General features: G+C 33.2%; 1 protein-coding gene across 1 annotated transcript; it reads right to left on the reverse strand.

Annotated features, from left to right (window-relative positions):
- Window positions 1–1,729: 1,729 nt before the first annotated feature.
- Window positions 1,730–22,215, reverse strand: LOC131935280 (serine/threonine-protein phosphatase 6 regulatory ankyrin repeat subunit C-like). Its single transcript, XM_059291666.1, has 6 exons — window positions 19,347–22,215; window positions 16,845–18,152; window positions 13,948–14,047; window positions 9,073–9,121; window positions 2,572–2,661; window positions 1,730–1,867 (listed from the first exon to the last, which is right to left on the reverse strand). Exons 1-6 carry the CDS (start codon window positions 22,213–22,215, stop codon window positions 1,730–1,732), a joined length of 4,554 nt encoding a protein of 1,517 aa, XP_059147649.1.
- Between the last annotated feature and the right edge of the window lie 2,703 nt (window positions 22,216–24,918).

A 24,918-nucleotide genomic window follows, 5' to 3' on the forward strand; every position in this document is an offset into this window, starting at 1 on the left:
GTTTCTGAATTGCGTTTGATTTAGGAAGAATATTTTCGTACTATTGTTAAGTAGATTTTTAATTTCATGAGGAAACGGGTTGACGCATCACGCATTACTGGCATTTAACGAAATGTGTCTGTATCTTAATTAAAGTGTTTTAAAATATTCTTATTTAGACAGGCATTTCAAACTGAGGTTACGTGGGGGGTAGTGGGGTGAGAAGGCAAGAATTAAGAGTGTTTTTAGGAAAGTGATGTTCAGTTATTTTTAGACCAAAAGTTGTGATATGCGATAGGATTATTTCTCTGGGGCCAAATCGTTCGTTTTATTACGGTCAGGGTCCGTTTTGTTACCGGATTAATTATTTGTTTACGATTCGGTTATTTCGTTGGCAGTTCGGCAAATCGTCTGGTTTTGGAAATATAAATGAACCTTTATGAAATAAAAGTACCATTAAAAACCTATTTAGAATGCACTATGGTAATCATCCTAATATTTAATATGCATATTAAGGAATAAGTCTTCAGATGAATATTAAGGTTGATTTACAATTTATTCAAAGAAATGAGGCAGTACTATTCTTACTATCAAAGCATAATGCTAAGTGCATTAAAATGTTCTTAATTAAATTTTAAATTAAATTCTTAATTTATATGTTTTATCTATAAAAACCAAAGTGTAAACTCCTAATAGATAACAAGTATATTAAACTCTCATAATACTCGTTGCTTACCTCATCAGTATTTGCATTACGAAAGTAGTCAATTCTTTTCGTTTGGCAAAATATATTGTATAAAATAAACAAGACGTTATACAGAATACAGCTCGTGGTGGTACTCTGTGGTAAAAAAGTATGTTTTCAAAGATAAATTATTTTTACGTTGACTTTAGACAGGTCTACTAAAAGAATGTAATTACAGTTTTTTTTATTTTAAAGTTTACCTGCAAATTACTTTGCCTGTTTAGACAAGCTGTCAACATTTCAACCATGTTAAATTCGGCCATAAGCTTAAGAAAAAAATGGGATGGGATTTAAATTATCATTATTATTAGACATTAGTTCAAAATTATTAAGCATTTCAGTAAATTGATAAATTTTAAACTACGCAATTTTAGGAAATTGTACAACACTAAAAAGTATGAAAACAATAGAGGTCACAAAAAAGGTTAAAACTTTATTTTACCAAACATATAGAACGTCAGGTTCTGAAAAATAAAATAAAATGTTAAACCATTTATAAATTTGGCTTATTATCCAAACAACTTTACCTTTGAGAATTCAGGGCACATTGAACAAACAAATCGTAAAATTAGCAGCAAACAAACTGTCAATGAAGATTCTGTGACTGTTGTGTTCAGTAGATCTTCTTCAATTATGTATTTAACTGTAATCTCTGTTATATATATATATATATATATATATATATATATATATATATATATATATATATATATATATATATATATATATATATATATACATATATATATATATATATATATACATATACATATATATATATATATATATATATATATATATATATATATATATATATATATATATATATATATACTACCTTATACCCATGCTTCGCTACGGTGTGGATATGGATAATACCTACGCGCAATACGCTGACCGCGGGTGGGGGTCCCCGCATTAAAACGGATATTCCATCAGCGCACCGCGCTGGGCACGGGTTTCGGTAGCACCTTGGGTTGCACATGAATATTAACGAAAATTAAGCTACTTTAAAATAAAGTGTCGCAACGCTCTCATAGAAGCCCAGATATCCTCCTGGAAGCCTGATAGAAACTCTGCTCCCTTTCCCCCCATCTCTTCCTCATTGCCGTGACTTGCGGCATTGTAGTTACGCCCCTGACTCTTTAAGCAATATGTGTACAATTTAGATGGTGCTAACTTTATAATTGTTCAATGTGTTAAGAATTTAATCTATAAATCATATTTAACTTTGACCTTTCATTTCCCCTTGACGTCGGCAACACTACCGCAGACAACAAATTCCGATCAAGGCTATATTCCGTTGAAACAAATTACTCCTTTGCCAATGCTTGTCATTACTCAAAGAAATAATAATAAAACAGAAAAACTTCTGACATATTTACCTTACCTACTAAAACAAAAGAAAAACTAGGACTAGCATTGAGAAAACATCAAGCACACCAAATATGCAAATGATTATAACAAAATCGTTAGTCCCTTTTTAAATTCCGGTAATCGTTTTCAAAGCATAATATAGTTACACAAGCGTTTTGTTTTAGTTTTTCAAATAGTAGTTTTCTGATATGTGTTAAAAAAATCATATATTTTCTCGTCTTTAGTGCTTTATTAAATAAAAGTGTTGAATTAAAACATTTGTATGAATTATTTTTCAACTTTTCAACTTTAGATTATTAAATAAAAGCATTAGAACATGGGGAAATTGGATTTAAGACAAATTTAAAATTGGCATATTAGATTTTACCACAATATTTGTACTGTAAAAGTAATTTCTGTATGTTTATCCATTTGTGATGGCATTCACTGTACAACATATGGACAAAACTGTATAATATTTTGTGATAAACGTAGAAATCCAATGCGGAAAATGTTCTCACAGATGAATATTCTTCTAACACTTCAGAAATACTGCTTAGCAGCAAATCCTCAGTTGGAATCTGGGGGCAAAAGAATAGGAAGTGTTGAATTTTAGTTTAAAATTATCCAATAAGAATTAAAAATAAATAGATTTATAATTTTCATATTTTCTTTTCAAATGATTGATAAATTATTTCATTGTAAATGAAAACTATACGGCTATCATGCAGAATATAGCATATGATATATAATATACGCCGTAGAGTCGTGTGCCATTCCGTAAGCCAGCTATTAGTATAGGCACTTTTTTCTTCGATAAATCTGTAGAAAATAGTCTTTTACAAGCTTTTACTTAGCATACAATGTCTATAAATAGGTAGATTGCAAATTTTGGAACTCAATTTTGACCTTACTTCTAATGCAGTGATTTTATTCAAACATTCGAAAGACAATACAATGATATGCACTTGAAATCTAATTTGATAGATAATCATTCATTAAACTTTAACTTTATAATGTCTAATTTGGTATCAAACCTTAAGCGATTAAACGATAAGCCTGTTTACAGCGATGAACTTATGTTTTTGCAGTAGCATCAACCGCGGAATGAATAGAAGCAAATAACTGATTTTGCAAAGATTATACTATACTTGTCGTGTTTTGAATGCAAACATTTTAGTAATAGCTTTTATAGTATTAACCTTCATTTAGAATGAATGACTAAAATGTGAAAATAAACCAAATATAAAAACGTTTATAAAAGCATGGTTTTTGAATGCACTGAGAATAAGAATTAATTTAAACTTGCTATCTATGATAAAAACTGTGCTCGCTAAAATATGTTTGAGATCACATGATTTACAAACACTTTTTTGTTTTTAAGAAAGCACGTTTGTTTTATATTTTCTTATTTCCAGTGCATTATAAAGCTTGCTTGTTAATGTATTGGTTTTTATATTTTGTTAATGTTGTCCTCATACACATTTCTATTTATGCTTTAATTAAATTTAAATAATTATTTAAAGCTAAGTGGCTAACTGTCGGTTACGGCACTTGCCGCTGCCGCCAGAGTTATCTTATCCATTAAGCACTTTAGACACTGTGCCTAGGGCCTACGAACTTTTGGGGGCATACGAAAATTAGAAAACAAAAAACTGAAAAATAAAATTTAGAGGTCTGCAAAATTCAGAAAATGAGATACTGAGAAAATACATTTCTTGTATCCTACGACTAAACAATCCTAAAATATAAAACTCATGGGTGGAATTCTCTCTCTCCCTTTTGCTGATGGTCTGTCAACATTTTTATGTGGCAATAATATCAGTATTTTCTATATGTGAGAAAATAAACATACATAAACATTATTATTTCCCGTTAAATTAACTTTCCAGGTAGATTTTCAGTACAGATTGAGAGTTTTCAGTTTAGATTTTGGTTTTGTGCAGATATATGTTATTGTTATTAGCTAATACATTGTTTACGATTAAAGTTATGTTCTTAACAATTCTATTTTAGTTACACTAGCTACGTCACAACAACTAGTTTATATCGCAGCTACACAGTAACTCTGTTCAATCTTGGCCTTGACTTTGTCCTTGTTAACAGACAACTATAACGTTGTTATCAATTGTGGCGTTGGAAACTTTCCACTAGTTACACACACATGCATATTATAAGGGGCGGAACTACAGAGCCGCCAAACCCCGCAATGCTGGGGGTGGTGGGGGCAGGCTATTTCAGGACAAATGATCTCAGGTCAAATAATCTTAAGGACAAATTATCTCACGGACAAAAGATACCAGGACAATATATATCAGGACAATTGATACCATGAAAAAATGATCACAGACAAAATATCTCAGACAAAATATCTCACACCAAAATTTTAATAGTGTATTGGATGATTTTAGTTTATCTGAGCATTTTTTTTAATTGACTGTCATATGATTTTGTTTACTATTTTTAATAATGTTATAGGCCTATTTAAAAATTTTGAGAAATGCTTGCCGTATAAATTTGTAATATTGCACTAAACATTTTAAAATTAAGATTTCTAAAATAGAATGCGAAGATTAAAGAAATTTGTTCGATAAACAGCGTAGGTGAGCTTGCCAAACATGAGACAATCCTACCATCTCTGGTGGACGAAACTAGATCAAAGGGGATGAAATATAACAATAAAGACACCTTTTTATCAAGGTGGTCGCCCGCTCTGATGGTAGAGACATGCCTTAAGGGAAAGTTTGTCGTAGTGTGCATGCAAACAAAGCAGTATTAGTTGTGCTTACTAAGCTATGGCCTCATTCGTTACCTAGCAGACAGATTTTAGGACATGAGTTTCTGGTGAATTTTTGCTTATAAAAGCCATAAGTGGAGCAGCAGGCAAAGAGATTTATAAATGTGAAGTTAGAACATGTCGAGAAAAAGTTCACACAATACATAATCACATAGTGATCATAACGATGTACCTTCCACAGGGTTCAAGCTCAAAAATTCAAATAAAATTCCAGGTGTTTTCCATGTGTTTTCCAGGAGTTTAAAAAAATTCAAGGAGATTTTAAAAACAAAAAAGAAACCCAATTTGTACATTTTAAAAAAAGCGTACTTGATAATACATTTAATTAGATAAGTTAATGAAAAAAATTTAATTTCAGTAAAAGTAAAACAATATAATAGTTACATATTAGGATAGAGGCTATCAATCTGACTACAGACCAGTTTGAATTTTTTTCAAAATCTGACCATAAACAAAAAAGTTATGATTTTTTTTTTGTCATTAAAAAAAATAGATTTTTCAGAGAAAGACCCTGAAAGAGGATAAATACTGGGAGGGTATGGACCAAATTTTAAAGAGTTTTTCACTATAAAAGAGGTATAAATGCACGCAGACTTTACCAATTAATATCATTTCGTGATATTTTATTGATTTTTGGATGCCAAATCCAATGATGCTAGGCTAGTCGGCCAACCCGATGAACGTGTCAGACGAATATTATGTAATTTCAGAGACAGAAGTCTGGCAAGATTTCTTGATCTATGTCCAAGGATTAGTAACATCAACTCCACAAAGTGAATGGGGAAGAGAGGTGGGGTATGAAACCACCACGAGCTGCTCTGGTACAGTACGGGTGTTATACAACATCAAAGGCGACAATCGTCGGCTTGTCGCGTCACGGAGTAGAGGGGGCGGGTTGAGGCTATGAATGTTACGTTGGGTGTTACATACCGTGTAGGATGGTCAGTGTCTTCCCCCACCCACCCCAGCCCATTTTGGTCGATTTGGCAAGCTAGTATTAAGCGTATTAACAATTTTTAGTCAACCGAAAAAAAGAGCCACTGGAAAAATTTAATTTATTTTCTATAGCCATTTTTACGAAAAATTAATGTATAAAATAAAATAATGAAACGTTACGCGAATCCGCATTGTTTGATCGGGTCGCAGCTATCCGGGTTTTCTAAAGAAGATTAATTTTGACGATTAGTCCTGAGCCGTAAATACTACTACAACTTTTTTTTTTGCCGTTTCAATAGTTTAAGACAAAGTTATGAATCATGCCTGTCTACTTTAAAAATCCAAAAGCCGACAATTCAAACACGGGAACACATGTAGGCCTATCTATCTTTAGAAATTGTTTATAGTATCATCCAATCGGGTCAATCGCCTAGCGTCACGTGCCACACGATGTGTAGATCACAGCAGTGCGATTCAGTCGGACGACGGCCGAGCGTTTATTTTTATTTTCGTCCCATTTAAAAACTACCATTCAATTATTGGCGGAACAAAATCAAATAATTTTGGTCGGGTTTTGCGCCGCGGCTTAATAAAATTTCATGAGATCTCATAAGAATTATAAAATTTCAGGAGAATTCCAGGAGGTTTTTACGTTTTTTAAGATTCCAGGAGTTTTCCAGGACCTCCTGGAATTTCAGGAAGCCGCACGAACCCTGCTTCCAGAAAAGAAACGTCAACGTTTGTGTTGATGATGCAATAAAAACAATAGTTTTACGTTAACGACAGTCTTTTTATTTTCTGTCTTTTGGAACTTTTTCTATTATGATATGTTAAATAATAGGATTATATGTTTGTTGGAAGTAGGTCATACAAGTGACGTAAAATAGAAAATTATCAAAAACATTCATTGTTCACATTGGAAAACATGTTTGCCTGTATAATGAAACAAACTAGAGAAAATAAACTGGAATCCAATGGACACAACAGCTCGAAGTCTGTTTATGTGCGCTGCCTTTTAGAAACAACAAAATGCAGAACAAAATATACTTGTTAAAGAGGCAGTAATAAGCGGTTCAGATTAGAATTAGCATCAGAAAAAAGGTTTTTACATTTTTAACCAATGTGGAAATGAAATGCATTGTCAAAACAATTTAATCAGTTACTATAGTTAAATATGTCTCTTTTACTGTATGGTTCGGAGCTAGGTTACAGACAGTGGGTAATGAAATAAGAGCAACGAAAAAATGGTAGTTAGGGCACAATAACAGAAAGAGTAAATAATATAACTAAGAAGGTGATGGTGTACAGGGGCGTAGCGAGGGGGGGGGGCGGGGGTGTGGACCGCACCGGGTGACACCATTTAGGGGGGTGACACCAAGGCAAAAAAAGCAAAATATATAGAGAAAAACTTGAGGGGGGGGGGGTGCAAATCGAAAGTTTGAGGGGGGTGCAAATCGAAAACTTGAGGGGGGGGGTGCAAATCGAAAACTTGAAAGTTTGTCCCCGGGAAGGGTCGCTACGCCTGCCTCTTGGGGGATGACACCATTAAGTGCCGCACCGGGTAACACCCGACCTCGCTACGCCACTGATGGTGTATAGTACACGGGGAAAGAGTATAAGAAAACTATTAAAAATTGGAGGAAATAGTGTCAAAGAGATAATTTGGGGGAGGCTGGATTATAAAGGTGTGTCCTTCATAAAAATCAAATGAGTTGACGAAGTGTTGCCTACACCTATGTCCGCTAGGAAGCCGACAAGAAGAAGAAAAAATCAAAAGAGTTTAGACCAGTTGTTCATAAATTGGGTTTGATCGAGCTCAAAATTTCGGTAAGTTAGTCTCATGGCTACGACAGATGTCAAGACACTTGTATGATTTACGATCTTATTTTGTCAGTGTGGACGATATAACTATTTAGAAGGGTTCGGTGAATGAGTATATGAAACTGGTGGGGTACAGTACCTCCAAAATGTTTAAGAACCACTACTTTAGTTGTAGTTTCTAGAAGAGGTGCGCTTATTTGGTCTTCTTTTTGTCGTTTCTTTTGAACGATTTCCATAGTAACATATTACAGTTTTAAATTATCGGTTAGGTTGAACAAAGTAACAGTTAACCCGCAGTACCATTTTCACCTCGTTAAGTAGGTCTAGTGGCCATAATTATACGAAAATCACAGTATTAAAACATGTTATAAAACAAGCAATACAAAATGAGCTATTCGGTACAATATACTAGTTTTCTTAGTTCTTAAAATTTTAGCAAAGAGTACCGCCTTCACCCACCCGCTTCGACGGTATTATATTTTAATGATCGGTTAGAGATACAAGCATCCGTAACATTTTTTTTTTATAATTGTAATACTGTGATCCAGGCAAGAAGTAATGCAATCAAGAAAAAAAGTATCTGATATCTAATGTTAAAGTTGAGAGAATCGTAAAAATTGGAAAAAGAACTGGTCGTGTTATTTCTCTACAAACCTGGCTCGTGAAATCATACATTACGCGTTAATATAATTAATTTCTATTCGAAGTGTTAAAAGATTTGTCTAACCACCGTTCCGGTGTAAACCCAAACTATTTACCTTGGCAAAAAAGCGCCCCCACCCACCACCATTTTCTTATTTTACTGTTACACAAATTTACAATTGATTTCTTTTCTAAGCGTTAAATTACTAACCTATCACCAATATTGATTATTGTTGACGAACAAATTCTCCCTCCCTCTCCCCACTATCTTGGACAAAGTTGGTAGAGCAGGTTTTTCAAGTTAATAACTCTTTTTTAATGTTACACAATCATACATAACGCTTTAGTGCAATTTCTTTCTCTTCTAAGTGATAACGTTTATCAAACACAAATTTTGGGTAAATATTCTGATTTTAGTCGTCGAAAAAGCGCCCTAACCCCATTTTAAAAAAGCTGGAAAGCAGTTTTAGGGCCACTGCTTCTTAAGGGTAAATGCTTTACAGCTACACACTCAATGTAGAAAACAATTAATTCAGAACGCACAGGCTTGAAGCCGCTATGTCTCTTAACTTTGACTGTTTATAATTCAAAACTGCTGTTTAAATTGAGTTTTTCCATTTTCTTTCTATCCTTTTTCTACCCTCGCCCCCCACCTTCTAGCTACGCCTCTACTTACAAACTGTTAGAACATAACATGTTTTGAGAACTGGTACCAATGATATACATTTTTTGGCGTCTATTTTATTCAATAAACATACATCAATTGCATATATTAAAAAGAGAATTGCCAATATACCTTAGTATGCAGCTTGTTCAAATATGTAGCTAAAAAGCTGATCATTGACCTGAAATAAAAGACATTCAATTAGTTACACACACAATATAATTTAACTATTTAAATGTCGTTATCATCGGTAAGTTTCTTGAAATGAATTATTTAAACACCTTTAAAATGGCATGTAGCATTTTTACTTTCTCGTAGATAAAGTATTGTAATCTTTAAAAGTAATCTACATTTTGGAATATTTCGACGTTGTACAGAACAGTATGTTAGTCTATTTTTTTTTTTTAAATACCGTTACTTTACAACTTTCGGAACCAGAAAATCGTTGTCGTAAATATCGTTTAAGCTATAGGCCCAGTAATATGTCAAATTTGTAGATTCGTTTCAACATTTTAGCAAATTCCCGTCTACCATAGCGTATTTAATCTACTTCCGGTTTCTGTATGGTCATTAACTTAAGTATTGTTTATGGAGGATGAAATTCAGATGACTGTATAACATTCTCGAAGTTTCCTATCAAGTTGAGAATTTTTTTCTGGTAACAAGAACCGTAACTTTATTTCCATATGAGCACAATAGCATGAGTAGATGAAACTTCTCATATAAGATATTTTACTTTGACTACGTTCAATTTTTGAGTGACCTCTAATAACTTAAGTGGTACTTTACTCTTTTTTTTAAAATAAGAAATACTAAGTAAAATACAAGTTAGGTCGACAAAAATTCGTATTTAGGTAAATGGTCTTATATATATATATATATATATATATATATATATATATATATATATATATATATATATATATATATATATATATATATATATATTTAAAGTATTGAATGATTTCCTATAACAGTATTACTTGCTTTTCTTTACAAAACCATAAGAATGTAAACGTGTTATATCACTTTTAGAGCGAACATTTGTTTTCTTTTTAAATTGCGTATGATAAAGCTTTATAATTGTGTACAGATGTTCAGAATATGATTATTTTATATTGTATTCTTATAAAGCTCTTCGATCAAATGTTCTCTCAAAAACTGGTGTTTTGGGGCCTCTGAAATCTAACTCTCTCTCTCTCTCTCTCTCTCTCTCTCTCTCTCTCTCTCTCTCTCTCTCTCTGTATATATATATATATATATATATATATATATATATATATATATATATATATATATATATATATATATATATATATATATATATATATATATATATATATATATATATATATATATATATATATATATATATATATATATATATGTATGTATATATATATATATATATATATATATATATATATATATATATATATATATATATATATATATATATATATATATATATATATATATATATATATATATATGTTACGGTCAAAGCCCGAAGTGCGGCCAAAGCAGAGATCAAGCTTAAATCCTATTCAAGTACCGATTCTGGATAAAAATACGTTTTCAGTGTCATTTTTCGTTTCCGGTTAATTTGAATTAAGGTGGTGATTTTGGTTTTGGTTTTAGTTTAGAGAAAATAGACAGCACTATCAACCTAGCGCCCGTTGTATTCTTCCTCAACGGGCCATTTTTCTTGTTTATTTATAATTTCGCAAGGGCGGCGTCAATAGAGGGTGCGATTTTTCTATCTGTACGGTATATAAAAATAAAAGATGATTTTGGTTTGACACCGATCCACCGATAGACTTTGGGGGAGTTGATTAGGACACTCTGGGGAAGGGTTCTTAAAAACAAATTATTTATAATTTCGCAAGGGCAGTGCCACGGGAGGGTGCGATTTTTCACTATATATAGTATATAAAAAATACTTGATTTTGGTTTGACACCTTTCATCCGATCGCCATCAAACTTTGGTGAGTTCATTAGAACACGACCTGAAAGGGTTCTGCAAAAGTATTTTTTTTTTATTTCGGCGCCACGGGAGGGTGCGATTTTTCACAATATATGCGGTATATAAAAATAAAAGACGATTGCGGTACGACACAGTTTATCCAGGTGCCATAAAACTTTAGGGAGTTGATGAATACTCCTTAAAGGGTTTTTGGTGTGGGTGGGAGGTGGTGGGAGGGGGAATTCAATTTTGCATGGGCAGCCCCCCCCCCCCCAACCACCCGGCAGGATGCGATTTGGTGCCCTGGACTTTTCCGTGAGCGCAATGGCGACTACGTTTGGTCTAAAGCAATGGTTCCCAAACTTTTTCGAGTGGCGACCCCCTTTTATAAAAAGTACGTGACCCGCGACCCCCATTTGATTAAAATGACTTAATTAATAAGGAAATTAATAAGCAATAAAAATAAGATTTTCTACTAGACTTTCAATATGAATTACTCTTTTAGGGGGAACGACGACACTGTTAAAAGTATATATTTTCTACATAAATTCCGTTTGTTTCCAGGGGGGGGGGGGTGAGCTGAGCCGCAACTCCCCCCCCCCCCCCGAATTCGATTTCATCTTTCAATTAAAAACACGATTCAATACAGTTCGTTTGACATCCAGCGTCCTGTATTATAGAGAAGCAGAACCTCGTGATCTTTATTAATGTTTTTTGTAGTTCTTTAAGTGCTGCAGATTTAATATAATTTAAGACTTTTAATAGCAATAGAGTCGGAAGAGTCTTACTGGCAAGGACATACAAGTGAAGCATGCAGTAGATTCCCGTTGGTTAAGGAGCTAAATATTTTACTGTTTTCTGAAAGCCCAATTTTGACCAAAATATAGATGGAGCACCATCCGTACAAACCCCCACAGCCATTCTAACTTATTTTAACCATCCAGTTGTTTTTTTTTTAAACAAAGGTATTTATTTTCTCCATGATATCTTCACAAAATAGCAACTCTTCTTTGCTATCATCTAAATGAATATATTTCACAAAGACAAGCAACTGCGAACACGATTCACGTCTGTTGATTCAATTCAAAATGTGTTCCTTTACATTTACGGACATGTCTGCTATACGCCGCTGAATAGTATTATAAAACAGAGATATTTGTTGCATCTTTACTGCAATGGAATCCCCAAAAAATAATTTCACCATCTACAACATGCATGGTTTGATAAGAATTTCTCCTATTGTGTTTTTTTGTTTGTTTTTTTTGCTTGACAATTTCAATCGTGACTTCATATGATGCTTGCACTAATGCAGTGTTTCCTTGGTGAAAACTTCCTGTTCGAACAGGTCTCTGACGTTTGCAACTAGCTTCATGCCGACGAAAGAACTCCATATCTTTTTTGGTGTCTTTCGAATGACTCGTCATAAAATGAGGTTTTAGTTTTGAAGGTTTCATAGAAGCAAGACGCGGAACAACTTTGCACAGTACGCATTGTTTATTCAATTTCCAGTGATGTTAGTAAAGCCAAATTTCAGATATTCACGTAAATATTTAAGTTTTGTTTATTATTTGCTAGGGTTTAGTCTACCAGTTCGCGACCTCCCAGAAAGCCCTTCGCGACTCGCGACCCCCAGTTTGGGAACCCGTGGTCTAAACAGTGTGATAGACAATTGATAGGATAGGGCATTACAAACGTTCACTAAATTGAATCAGGCGTCTTCACCTGTGCCCTGGTAGGGTGCGATTCGGTTGCAAACAAAAATTTCAAAAAAAAAAAATTTCAGTTTCGGCACCCAAAGGTTTACAAAGGCCGCTCAGGCCATATAATACGTTTTATTTTAATAATCAGAAAAATTAACCAAGGTTAGATTATTAACTGGGGTGTTTCTTCTTGTCCGTAAAAAATCCAAACAGTTTCGTCACTTTGCGAATGATGCAATTAGCATCTATTTTTAGACAATTCAATCAGAAATTGATAACTAGCATCTAATAATAGACCATTAGTAATGGTAACATATTGCATCAGCCAAACTGATGTTTAAAACACGTCAAATAATTTTTTTACGTATTAAAGAAACAATCCTGTTCATTTGGTGAATGACGCAATCTGCATCATGGTTAACTGGATGCTATTTGGCACGATGGCGTCTGTTAGTTTTAAGGAGCCAGGGGCCGTACTCGGCGCCTATGCGGTAGTGTAATCGGGGGGGGGGGGGGCTCCTGAGAGCACCCCTCTACGTCCCTGACACATGGGCGGTCACCGAAGTGTGTTCTACCTTATTATTTCGGTGAGTGATTAATGTGCACTCAAGGTTTTCATACGGTAAAGTAGGTAAACTCGTGTCCCGATATTTATGATCCAATCACATGCATTGTTTACATTTAAATAACTCAATTAAAAAAAACAAGGTCTAAGAATATAGGATTGGTAACGCATGGATGAGACCCTTCTAATATATTTCGTCGGACTTTCTTCTATTCCTGCGGCGACGCGTGGGGACCGGTACGCCAGTATATATATATATATATATATATATATATATATATATATATATATATATATATATATATATATATATATATATATATATATATATATATATATATATAACTTCTTAGTATTATTTATCATTATCATTGGAGTTATCTAGTCTACTGTATTATGCGCTATACTTTAAGTAGTCGTTTAAAACCCCTAGACTTAAGAATCGAACACTACAGTTATACTTACATCCATTCTTAAAGCAATTTGTCCTTATTTTCTATATTGAATAGGGTTTTCAAATTATTTGTTGAAGAACTTGTCTTACAAAAGTTTGAACCAAAAAAGAGCGAAATTTGTAAAATTTGCATTATTTTTATCAACAGGTTGAAACAACTGCTAACTTTGATATTGTCGACTTTAAGAAAAAATATTATTGAACTCAAAAATAGAATAAAGATGAGTGTGAGGTTATTCTAAGTTGTGAAGCATTGTAACTATACAAGTTAACTTACAATTCAGATTGAATTGAAGTATAAGGTTCATAAAATAAAAGCTACCTTTTTATGTTTTTGAAAACGTCTTGATTTAGACTATTCACATTTAATTCCGGTTTTGTTTTCCAAGAGGCAATTATTGTACTGCTGTTCAATTCCTTACCTATAAGTTAAAGAAAAAGTTATTTACTCAAAAATAATTATTAAAAAAAAGATTTGTCTGGTAAAAATATAATCATTCATCTCGAATATATAAAGTGGGGTAAATAAGTGTCTACAAGTAAAAGAACTTGTACAATACCAGATAATATGGGTAGTGGTAGAAATGGAGTGCCTTCAAAACTCCTAATGCTAAACGTGTGTGATCTATAGATGCCCCAATTCCAATTTTGAATAAAATAAAAAGTTTAACTTTAAGATGTAGATTTCGCGCAACTTAGTCTGGATATAAGATACACATGTTTTCGATTAAAAAAACCATTTGCTCCCCAAAATCTTTATTTCTAAATATCTATCTAACCTGAACATTTCGGACTTCTACAGCCTACGGTTATCCATTTATTGCGATGTGAAACATGGTACCCTCCGGCAAATTTCCATTCTACTACGCGGACAGGGCTATCTTCGAGCGGGTATTAAATAATTTATTGTCCGCGGGGCACCATAAACTCTACAGCAATCTATCGGCCAAGCACTCGTGTACCCGCTAAAGTCGTGACCTTTTCTTTTGTTCTAAAAATAAGTGGGAAAAAACGCGGTTTTCTACAAAGTAAATATTTGATGTCAAATTCCATATAAGGAAATGCGCGTAAAAATAATGAATGAGGAGCGATTCATTGATACGCTTGACCAATAATATTATAGTACCGTAAATCAATAAGTTGCAACTATCCACGTGTGCTAGGCAGCCATCTGGTTTCTAGATAAAAAAAACAATCGCCTGTTTTTTTTTGTTTACTTTATTTGCATAATATACTCTTTTATTTGTTATTTTGAAGTTACACAACAACATTAAGTTTAATAATTGAAACTTTGCCAAGAAGTGCATTGTATATTGTCATTTATAACACGATTAAACACTGATTGGCGCGCTTTATACAAAGCTGATGCAATGCGTCATGGACATGTCTGTCAGTGTTAAGAATGTACAAAGTCTATCCCCTTCACCCCCCTCATCCCCTTCTCGCTATTTAACCAACGGCCAGTTTATAAACTTGTTACTGCATGCAGTGATAGGCTTGAAAGCGTTCATCATACTTTAAACCGGACTGTATACGACACATGTGTTAATGTGTGTGCCCTTCTCTCCGTATAGGGTATGCTAGCAATGAATGTAAATACTAGATGGGATAGCTGATAAGTATTCACTTAGGCCCTGTACAGAAACATAGTGCTTAACCCTATCTACACGGGTGTAATATTCACGGTTCAACAAACATCGGTAATCTATATCTCATTGGATCTTCACTCACTATTCAGCGTTGGGGAGGTGTGGAATGAAGGCGTGTCTATTTTTACTAAAATAGGAAACGCACAGTGCCTTTTCCGCCCCTCTTTTCAGGTTTTCTCAACTTTGCATTTTTACTCAAAATTCATTATTCAAATCGCTAAGGCTTTAAGAATAGGAACCACGGATATATATTTTTTTTAATTTAAGGGGGAAGGCTCCGTTAAAAAAAAACTTTTTTAAATACTCGTTAGAAAACAGTTATTTCTTTACAGTTTTATTTAGATGCATCCGCATATGCATTTCAACAAAAAAAAATTCGTGGAAAAATCTTGGTAACTATGACAACGGCGGCCATCTTGAAAAAGTAACCCCTTCGTAGGTTTTCCACCATAAATTTTTTGAAGATATGCACATAAAAGTTTTAGCTGAGTGCCCCAAAATATGGAAGAAAATTATAAATTCATTGTTTATTGGGCATAAAATATAATATTTTACAGAATAAAGTTCTATTTCGGGTTAAATTTCCTTACATGATAAATTAAAATTACAATATTTAAGGTTAAATATCGTTTCAAGGTAATTTTTTTAAAATTTTCTCTTATATGTCCGGATTAATTACAAATACCGTTTCCGAATAACGTTCCGTTTCCGATTAAATTTCTTACCTGCTAAGGTTCTAAATTTTTGTTTCAGCCAAAATGTCTGGATTCGGTTAAAAACCTGATTCTTGATAAAACTCCGTTTACAAAGAAATTTAATTTCCGGTTAAATTTCCGTTCATGCTTCAATTTCCAACATATGATACAGTTAAAATGCCGATTTTTAAAAAATAAATGGTTCATTGAAATTTTGTTTTGAAGTTAATCTCCGGTTCGTATTTAATATTCGCTTGTGATTATATTTCCAATTCGGTCCAATTATGGTTCCGTAAAATTTCCGGTTCTGGAAAAAATGTAGATGTAATTTCTCTTTTCGGCTCTGAATACTGTTAAATTTTAGGGTTAAATTTCCGTTAAGATTTAAGCTCCAGCTCGGTTAAAATTTTGTTTTCGGAAGACATTCCAATACCTATTACAATTCGGCGATGAAAAAATACCGGTTTCGATTAAAGTTCAAGTTTCTGAAAGAATTATGTTTCAGGGAAAATTCTAGATCAATAATATCTTCGTTTCCTGTTAAATTTCAAGTTTCGGTTTCTGTTTGATTTTCGGTTTCTTTTAAATTTCCCTATTCATGTTAAATTTTCTTTTCACTTTGAAAATTACTTTGCTGTTAAATTGCAGTTTGGATATTATTATTTTTGTTGTTTAAACTGAACTTTTGGTTTAGGTTTAGGAGGGTATTTTAGTTTTGGTTTCGGTTTAGAGAAAAAAAAAACAACTATCAAACTAGCACCAGTTGTCTTTTATCTATACGGGTCAGTTTACTAGTATATATATAGTATATAAATATATTTGTAATTTTAAGTATATATAAACACACATAATATTATTCAAACATAAATACGTACATATTTCATAAAGCAGTCGAACAAGCCTCATCTCTTTAAACGACATTTTTGAAATTCCACTCTCAAAATAAAAGTTTGCAATATATTCAAATGTAGTTAATTCCTGGTTTTCTACTGCGATAAAAAAAGATTCTAATATTGTATAATACATTTTACGCTGGGACTCATACGAAAGATGTACATTTCTGTAATTGTCATCAACAAGTTTTTCTTTCTTAAGTTCCGTATTTATTAACATCTCTGCGATTATGTATTCTATATTTAGGCAAGCAATCATTAAAGCGTTTTGTCCAAATATATTAACAAAATTTATATCACATCCCATGTTTATCAGTATTTCAACAACATTTACATTGCCGTCTTTTGTTGCTTGCATTAAAGCACTATTTCCTTCATTATCACAGTTATTTAAATCCACTCCGATTTGTATCAGCAATTTTACTATGTTGAAATGTTTTTTTCTAGATGCATGCATTAAAGCATTATAGCCATCACAATCTGTACGACTAAAATCATCGATATGTTTTTTTAAAACTTCTATAATTTTTAAATGACATTTTTTAAGTGAAATCTTTGCTTCAGCTGATTCCTTTTTATTTATTTCATCAATGCCCAATCCTTCCTGGAATAATAATTCATAAGCTTTATCAGAACCATAAACACTTGTGAATAATAATAGGCTCCAACCATCTTGTGCAATGCGTTTACGAAAGTCTTTGTGACTATTAAACAACAACACAAAAATGTCAACATGTAATTCTCTGCAGGCTATTTGTAAAACATTTAAACCCTTTTTATTTACATGATTGAAATTACAACCACTTTGAATAAGTAATTCAACAATTCCAATATGTCCTTTTTTTGTTGCATGCATTAATGCATTGTTGCCATCAATATCAATAAAAGTTAAACCCGCCTTATGTTCAATAAGTAATTCAATAATTTTGTAATGACCCTTTTTACAAGCAGTCATTACAGCCTCACATCCACGTGTGTTTATTGTATCTATGTCAGCTCCATGTTGTAATAATAGTTTTAGAATTTTGCCATGTCCATGAACACATGCGAATAATAATGGATTCCAGCCATTTTTTGCAGAGCAATTCGCATCGACGTCATATATGAGCAGTAACTCTAAAATGTCGATATGTAATTCTCTACATGCAATCAGTAAAGCATTTTCACCTTTTTTATTTAAATGGTTTAAATTACATCCTTTTTGTAGCAGTAACTTTACAGTTTGAATGTGTCCACTTTTAGTTGCGTGCATTAATGCAGTATATCCATCTCTGTCTGTGAAATCCATATCTGCATGATAATTAATTAGTAATTCAATAATTTTACAATGACCCTTTTTACAGGCAGTCATTACTGCCTCACATCCACGTGTATTTATTATATCTATTTCAGCTCCGTGTTGTAATAATAGTTTTAAAACTTTGTCATGTCCATGAACAATTGTGAATAATAAAGGGCTCCTGCCATTTTTTGCAGAGCAATTCACATCGACGTCGAATTTAAGCAGCAACTCTAAAATGTCGATATGTAATTCTCTACATGCAATCAGTAAAGCATTTTCACCTTTTTTATTTAAATCATTTAAATTACTACTGCTTTGAATAAGTAATTTCACAATACCAATATGTCCATGTGTTGCTGCAAGCATTAAAACAGTGTTACCTTTCATGTCAACAAAATTAAAAGAAAAGTCATATTTAATAAGTAATTCTATTATTTTTTTGTAACCTTTTTCACAAGCAGTCATTATTGCTTTACATCCTTCATTATGCAGTGAATTAGTTTGAGCTTCATGTTTTAATAATTGTTCTAGAAGTTTGTCATGCCCATGAATACATGCAAATACAAATGGAGTCCAGCCATATTTTACATAACCGTTTACATCAACATTATTACTAAGTAGCAACGCTGTAATGTCCACATGTAATTCTCTACACGATATCAAGAAAGCAGTATCGTATTTTTTATTCAAGTGATTTAAATCAATTCCACTTTGCATAAGCAGTTCTACAATTGGATAATGTCCATACTGTGTTGCATACATTAAAGCAGTGTTACCATATATGTCAACAAATGTTAAACACACGTCATATTCTAGAAGTAACTTTATAATCTCGAAATAGCCTTCTCTACAAGCAATCATTACCGCCTCACAACCTTTCTTGTTTATAATATCAATTTCAGCTCCATGTTTTAATAGCAGTTGTAGAAGTTTGTGATGTCCATAAACAATCGCGAATAATAATGGACTCCAACAATCCTCTGCAATATAGTTTACATCAATGTCATATTGTAGTAGAACCTCTAAAATATCGACATGTAATTTCTTGCAAGCTATCAGGAAAGCGTTATATTCTTTTTGATTAGTACAACTAAAATTTATTTCATGTTTTATTAGTAACTTTACAATTTGAAAATGTCCATTTTCGGTTGCATGAATCAAAGCATCGTTACCGGAATTGTCTACACATATTAGACTTTTACCATTCTCTATTAATAACTCAACAATTTGGGTATGCCCCTTTTTTATTGCTGCAATTAATGGACAATAACCAAGATGATTGTTATTGTTCACATCCAACCCAGCTTTGATAAGAAAGTCACATATTTCAAAATGTCCGTTTTTGCTTGCATTCAATAAAACTTGATAGTCGTCGCTTTCTTTGTTGCTCATATCGGCACCATATACTGTTAGTAATTCTTTGATCTCATAATGATGTGTTTTATAGGCAGTCAATACTGCCTCACATCCCCGCGTTTTTACGTCTACATTATATTTGAGTAGCAAGACTAAAATGTCTACATTTAGTTCTCTGAAGGCAATAGATAAAGCATTTTCATCTCTTTTATTTAAATGATTTAAATTACATCCTTTTTTTAGTAGTAACTCTACAGTTTGAACGTGTCCACGTTTAGTTGCGTGCATTAAAGCAGAATATCCTTCTTTGTCTTTCAAATCCATATTAGCACCGTAATCAATAAGTAATTCAATGATTTTATAATGACCCTTTTTACAAGCAGTCATAACTGCCTCACATCCACGTGTGTTAATTACATCGATGTCAGCTCCATGTTGTAATAATAGTTTTAGAATTTTGTCATGTCCATGAACACATGCGAATGATAATGGACTCCAGCCATTTTTTGCAGTGCAATTCACATCGACGTCATATTTAAGCAGCAACTTTAAAATGTCGATATGTGATTCTCTACATGCAATCAGTAAAGTATTTTCTCCATTTTTATTTAAATGGTTTAAATTACATCCTTTTTGTAGTAGTAACTCTACAGTTTGAATGTGTCCACTTTTAGTTGCGTGCATTAATGCAGTATATCCTTCGTTGTCTGTGAAATCCATATCTGCACCATATTCAAAAAGTAAGTGCATGATACTGTAAAGATCGTTTTGACAATGCCTGATAATCGGCTCACTATTGATGCTCAGCTTATTATTTTCTTTTTTCTCTTTTGATAACCAATTTGAATTGTTATCTTGAATTCTGTATTCAGCGTATACACACGACATTATCATTGGGCTCAAACCATTGTTTCCGATACAGTTAACATCTATGTTATTTTTAAGCAGCAACTTTAAAGTGTCTACATGTAATTCGGTGCATGTTAAAAATAAAGCATTATATCCGTCTTTATTACGCTGGTTTAAATCGAATCCGTTTCGAATAAGTAATTCTACAATTTCTGTATGTCCATTTTCAGCTGCGTGCATGAGAGCATTGTTACCATCAATGTCAACAAATGTTAAGGGAGCGCCATATTCAATAAGTAATTCAATAATTTTATAGTGACCCTTTTTACAAGCAGTCATTACAGCCTCACATCCACGTGTGTTTATTGTATCTATCTCAGCTCCGTGTTGTAATAAGAGTTCAAGAAGTGTGTAATGACCATGAGCACATGCGGATAATAAAGGGCTCCAGCCATTTTTTGTAACACAATCTATGTTCAATTGTCTGTCAAATGCAAGCAGCAACATCAAAATGTCGATACTGAAATGATTGTGATTGTTCACATCCAATCCAACTTTGATAAGAAAGTCACATATTTTAAAATGTCCATTTTTAAAGGCACTCATTAAAACTTTATAGTCATCGCTTTCTTTGTTTCTCAAATCGGCACCATATACCGTTAACAGCTCTTTGATCTGATATTGTTTTGTTTTATAGGCAGTCAGTATTGCATCACAACCCCGCGTTTTTCCTTCTACATTATATTTAAGTAGCAAGACTAAAATGTTTACATTTAATTCTGAGAAGGCTATAGATAAAGCATTTTCATCTCTTTTATTTAAATGGTTTAAATTACATCCTTTTTGTAGTAGTAACTTTACAGTTTGAATGTCTCCACTTTTAGTTGCGTGCATTAAAGCAGTATTGCCATCTTTGTCTGTGAAATCAATATCTGCACCATATTCAATAAGTAATTCAATAACTTTATAATGACCCATGTTACAAGCCGTAATTACTGCCTCACATCCACGTGTGTTTGTTGGTTCTATGTCAGCTCCGTGTTGCAATAATAGTTTTAAAACTTTGTCATGTCCATGAACACATGCGAATAATAATGGATCGATGTCACATGACGTGAGTAACTCGACACATTTGTAGTGACCTTTATCACAAGCAATCATCAAAGTTGTCCATTTGTTCTTGTTGACCCTGTTAACATCAGCTCCATGTTGAATAAGTAAATTTACAATTTTTTCACGCCCAAATTCACAAGCAATCATTAATGAATCCCATCCATGTGCATCAACTTGATTTAAATCAGCACCACTTTTTAAAAGTAATTCTACATTTGTTTCATGCCCTTTCACACTAGCAATCATTAACGCATTCCGATTGTCTGATTGCAATGCTTTAACATCTGCACCTCCTTTCAAAAGAAGTTCTACTATATTATAATGTCCATTTTCGGATGCAATCATTAATGCATCCATTCCATTTATGTCTGTTTGATCTAAGCTGACCCCTTTTGTCATTAGAAGCTCTACAATGTTAAAATGACCATTTAAAGCTGCAATAATTAATGCGTTCCATCCACATGTAGTAACACGAGTATAATTTGCTCCCTTTTCAATTAATAATTTTACAACCGAATAATGTCCATTTTGAGCTGCAAGCGTAACTACATCGAATCCATCTTTATTAATAATATTTAAGTCTGCACCTTTGTCTATTAGAAGTTTAGCAATTGTATCATGGCCATTATAACATGCAAACATTAAAGAATTCCATCCTGCGTCATCCAGAGTGTGTACATTATTTCCATTTAAGAGCAGCCGTTCTACCGTTTGATGATGACCATGTAAAGATGCGGCCATTAAGTCATCCATGATCTTGTTTTTAAATTACTTATTGCAATGTTTTGATTTCTTTTACATTAGACAATCTATAAAAGACTTCAAAGATTGTTCAAAATGTCTGCTCTTCCAACACCATGTATAGTGGAACCTCATGGTCGTCAACACATCTGAAATAATTATATCATTAAGGATTACGTATTTCTATACTAGTAAACTATATAAAATATAACTTGTGCACTAAAACAAATAATGTTAGATTATGTGATTTCCCATCATCTATTACAAACACAAATCAATGTACAGAAGCAATACTAAAATCAATAATAATAAATACTCAAGTAATCAATAAAAACATTAAAAGCATTCATTTACACACAAAAAAACAGGATGACTACTATTCAATGGCTATTCAAAGTCTCATTTATTAACTACATTTTAATTGCTGGTGAAGGAAATACATTTTATTGGTCCACTAAACAGTTTCAGTGAATTTTGCCATTTGTCAATTATGAACAGTGGAAATGGAAATGGGCTGTATTAATTGTGGATTTAACTATTATAAATGAACAAATGAACAAACAATTTATCTTCTGTCCTTAAAAGAAGAGACCACAAGAACTACCCTGAGTCCATATTAATTTAGTCCTTATACACACTTAAAAACCACGAACCACTTGCTACAACATACATACAAAGTATATAGTTACATAATGATGGATAGAAATAACAAAATAATCAGATTTAGCTTGCCTGTTACATTTTAGTCCTTTGATGTGTTTTAGAAGTAAAAAACAAAACTATATTGTGCAAATATAGAATAAATTACATAATAAAGTCAAGTTTTTAAAATGTTTTATAAAGAACAAGCGTGCCCGTCGCCGCCCGTTACCGTGGGTAAAAGGCAGCGGTCGTGTTTTTAAAAAAAATATTAGAGTAGTTTCCCTTGAAAAAAAATGTCTATTCGCATGTTTGTTGTGTTGATTTTGTGGTTTAATGTGGTTGGTTTGTATTGTTTCAATATATGCCGTTATAGAGTTTTCTTTTTTTTTTCATATAGTTGAAATAAATGATATATAGACCTTTTAAGACTTAATAGTGTGCATCCAAGACCACAACAATTGTTGGGAGGTCGAACACTTTAACACTTTATTTTTTGCTGTAATCAAATCAATATTAGATCTCCCATAAATGACGGCGTTCTTAGGCGGTTTAGATAGTTATGACAGCAGGCACTATTACAGAACAAATATAATGATGAACATATTGTTTCAGATAGAAATTGTGATTTGAAAGTGCCAACCGAAGAAAAAAATCTAGAAGAAACACAGTTCATTGGTGATCCATTTTCTCAGCGGGGAAATATTAAGAAGGGACAAAAAATGTAAAAAGCATGTCCTTTTTCTTGAACCCCCACCTTTTCATTCCCCCACTTTGCACATCGTCACCGAGTTAACGCTGGCGCGTGATGTCATAGAACAGTTAACGCTGGCGCGTGATGTCATAGAACCGATACCGCCGACCTTTAAGCTAATTTTATAGAGAAAAAAAACGATCACTGACGTTTTACCACTTATGCGAAGTTTAATTTGATTACTTATGTTGATTTTCGAATAAACAGCCCCTTACCCATCAATCACTCATCCATTTAAACGTATGTGGTTATTTTTGCAAGCTTGCTGTCATAAAACTTTCGGCCCTTTAAAAATATTACTAAAAAACAAAAGAGTGGCTTTTTGCCAGAAAGGATCGAAAAACACCATTCCCCTAATAAGGCCAACAGACAGACAGACAGACCGACAGACAGACATGGAAATGGACATAGGCATAGGCATAGGCATAGACATAGACATGGACATGGACATGAACATGGACATGGACATGGACATGGACATGGACATGGACATGGACATGGACATGGACATGGACATGGACATGGACATGGACATGGACATGGACATGGACATGGACATGGACATGGACATGGACATGGACATAGACATGGACATGGACATGGACATGGACATGGACATGGACATGGACATGGACATGGACATGGACATGGACATGGACATGGACATGGACATAGACATGGACATGGACATGGACATGGACATAGACATGGACATGGACATGGACATGGACATGGACATGGACATGGACATGGACATGGACATGGACATGGACATGGACATGGACATAGACATAGACATAGACATAGACATAGACATAGACATAGACATAGACATAGACATAGACATAGACATAGACATAGACATAGACATAGACATAGACATAGACATAGACATAGACATAGACATAGACATAGACATAGACATAGACATAGACATAGACATAGACATAGACATAGACATAGACATAGACATAGACATAGACATAGACATAGACATAGACATAGACATAGACATAGACATAGACATAGACATAGACATAGACATAGACATAGACATAGACATAGACATAGACATAGACATAGACATAGACATAGACATAGACATAGACATAGACATAGACATAGACATAGACATAGACATAGACATAGACATAGACATAGACATAGACATAGACATAGACATAGACATAGACATAGACATAGACATAGACATAGACATAGACATAGACATAGACATAGACATAGACATAGACATAGACATAGACATAGACATAGACATAGACATAGACATAGACATAGACATAGACATAGACATAGACATA

Source organism: Physella acuta, unplaced genomic scaffold, assembly GCF_028476545.2.
Source record: "Physella acuta isolate Inbredline_101_S28 unplaced genomic scaffold, ASM2847654v3 ptg000141l, whole genome shotgun sequence".
Classification (NCBI taxonomy): Eukaryota; Metazoa; Mollusca; class Gastropoda; family Physidae; genus Physella; species Physella acuta.

What these genes read in the sequence shown, in the direction of transcription:
- LOC131935280 (XM_059291666.1), bottom strand. Translation starts at nt 22,215, where the DNA reads ATGGATGACTTAATGGCCGCATCTTTACATGGTCATCATCAAACGGTA. An exon ending in TCGACTGCTTTATGAAATAT is followed by an intron (nt 14,048 to 16,844) that starts GTACGTATTTAT and finishes TTTAACTTATAG; the next exon opens with GTAAGGAATTGAACAGCAGT. An exon ending in TTTCCGCATTGGATTTCTAC is followed by an intron (nt 1,868 to 2,571) that starts GTTTATCACAAA and finishes TATTGCTTAAAG; the next exon opens with AGTCAGGGGCGTAACTACAA.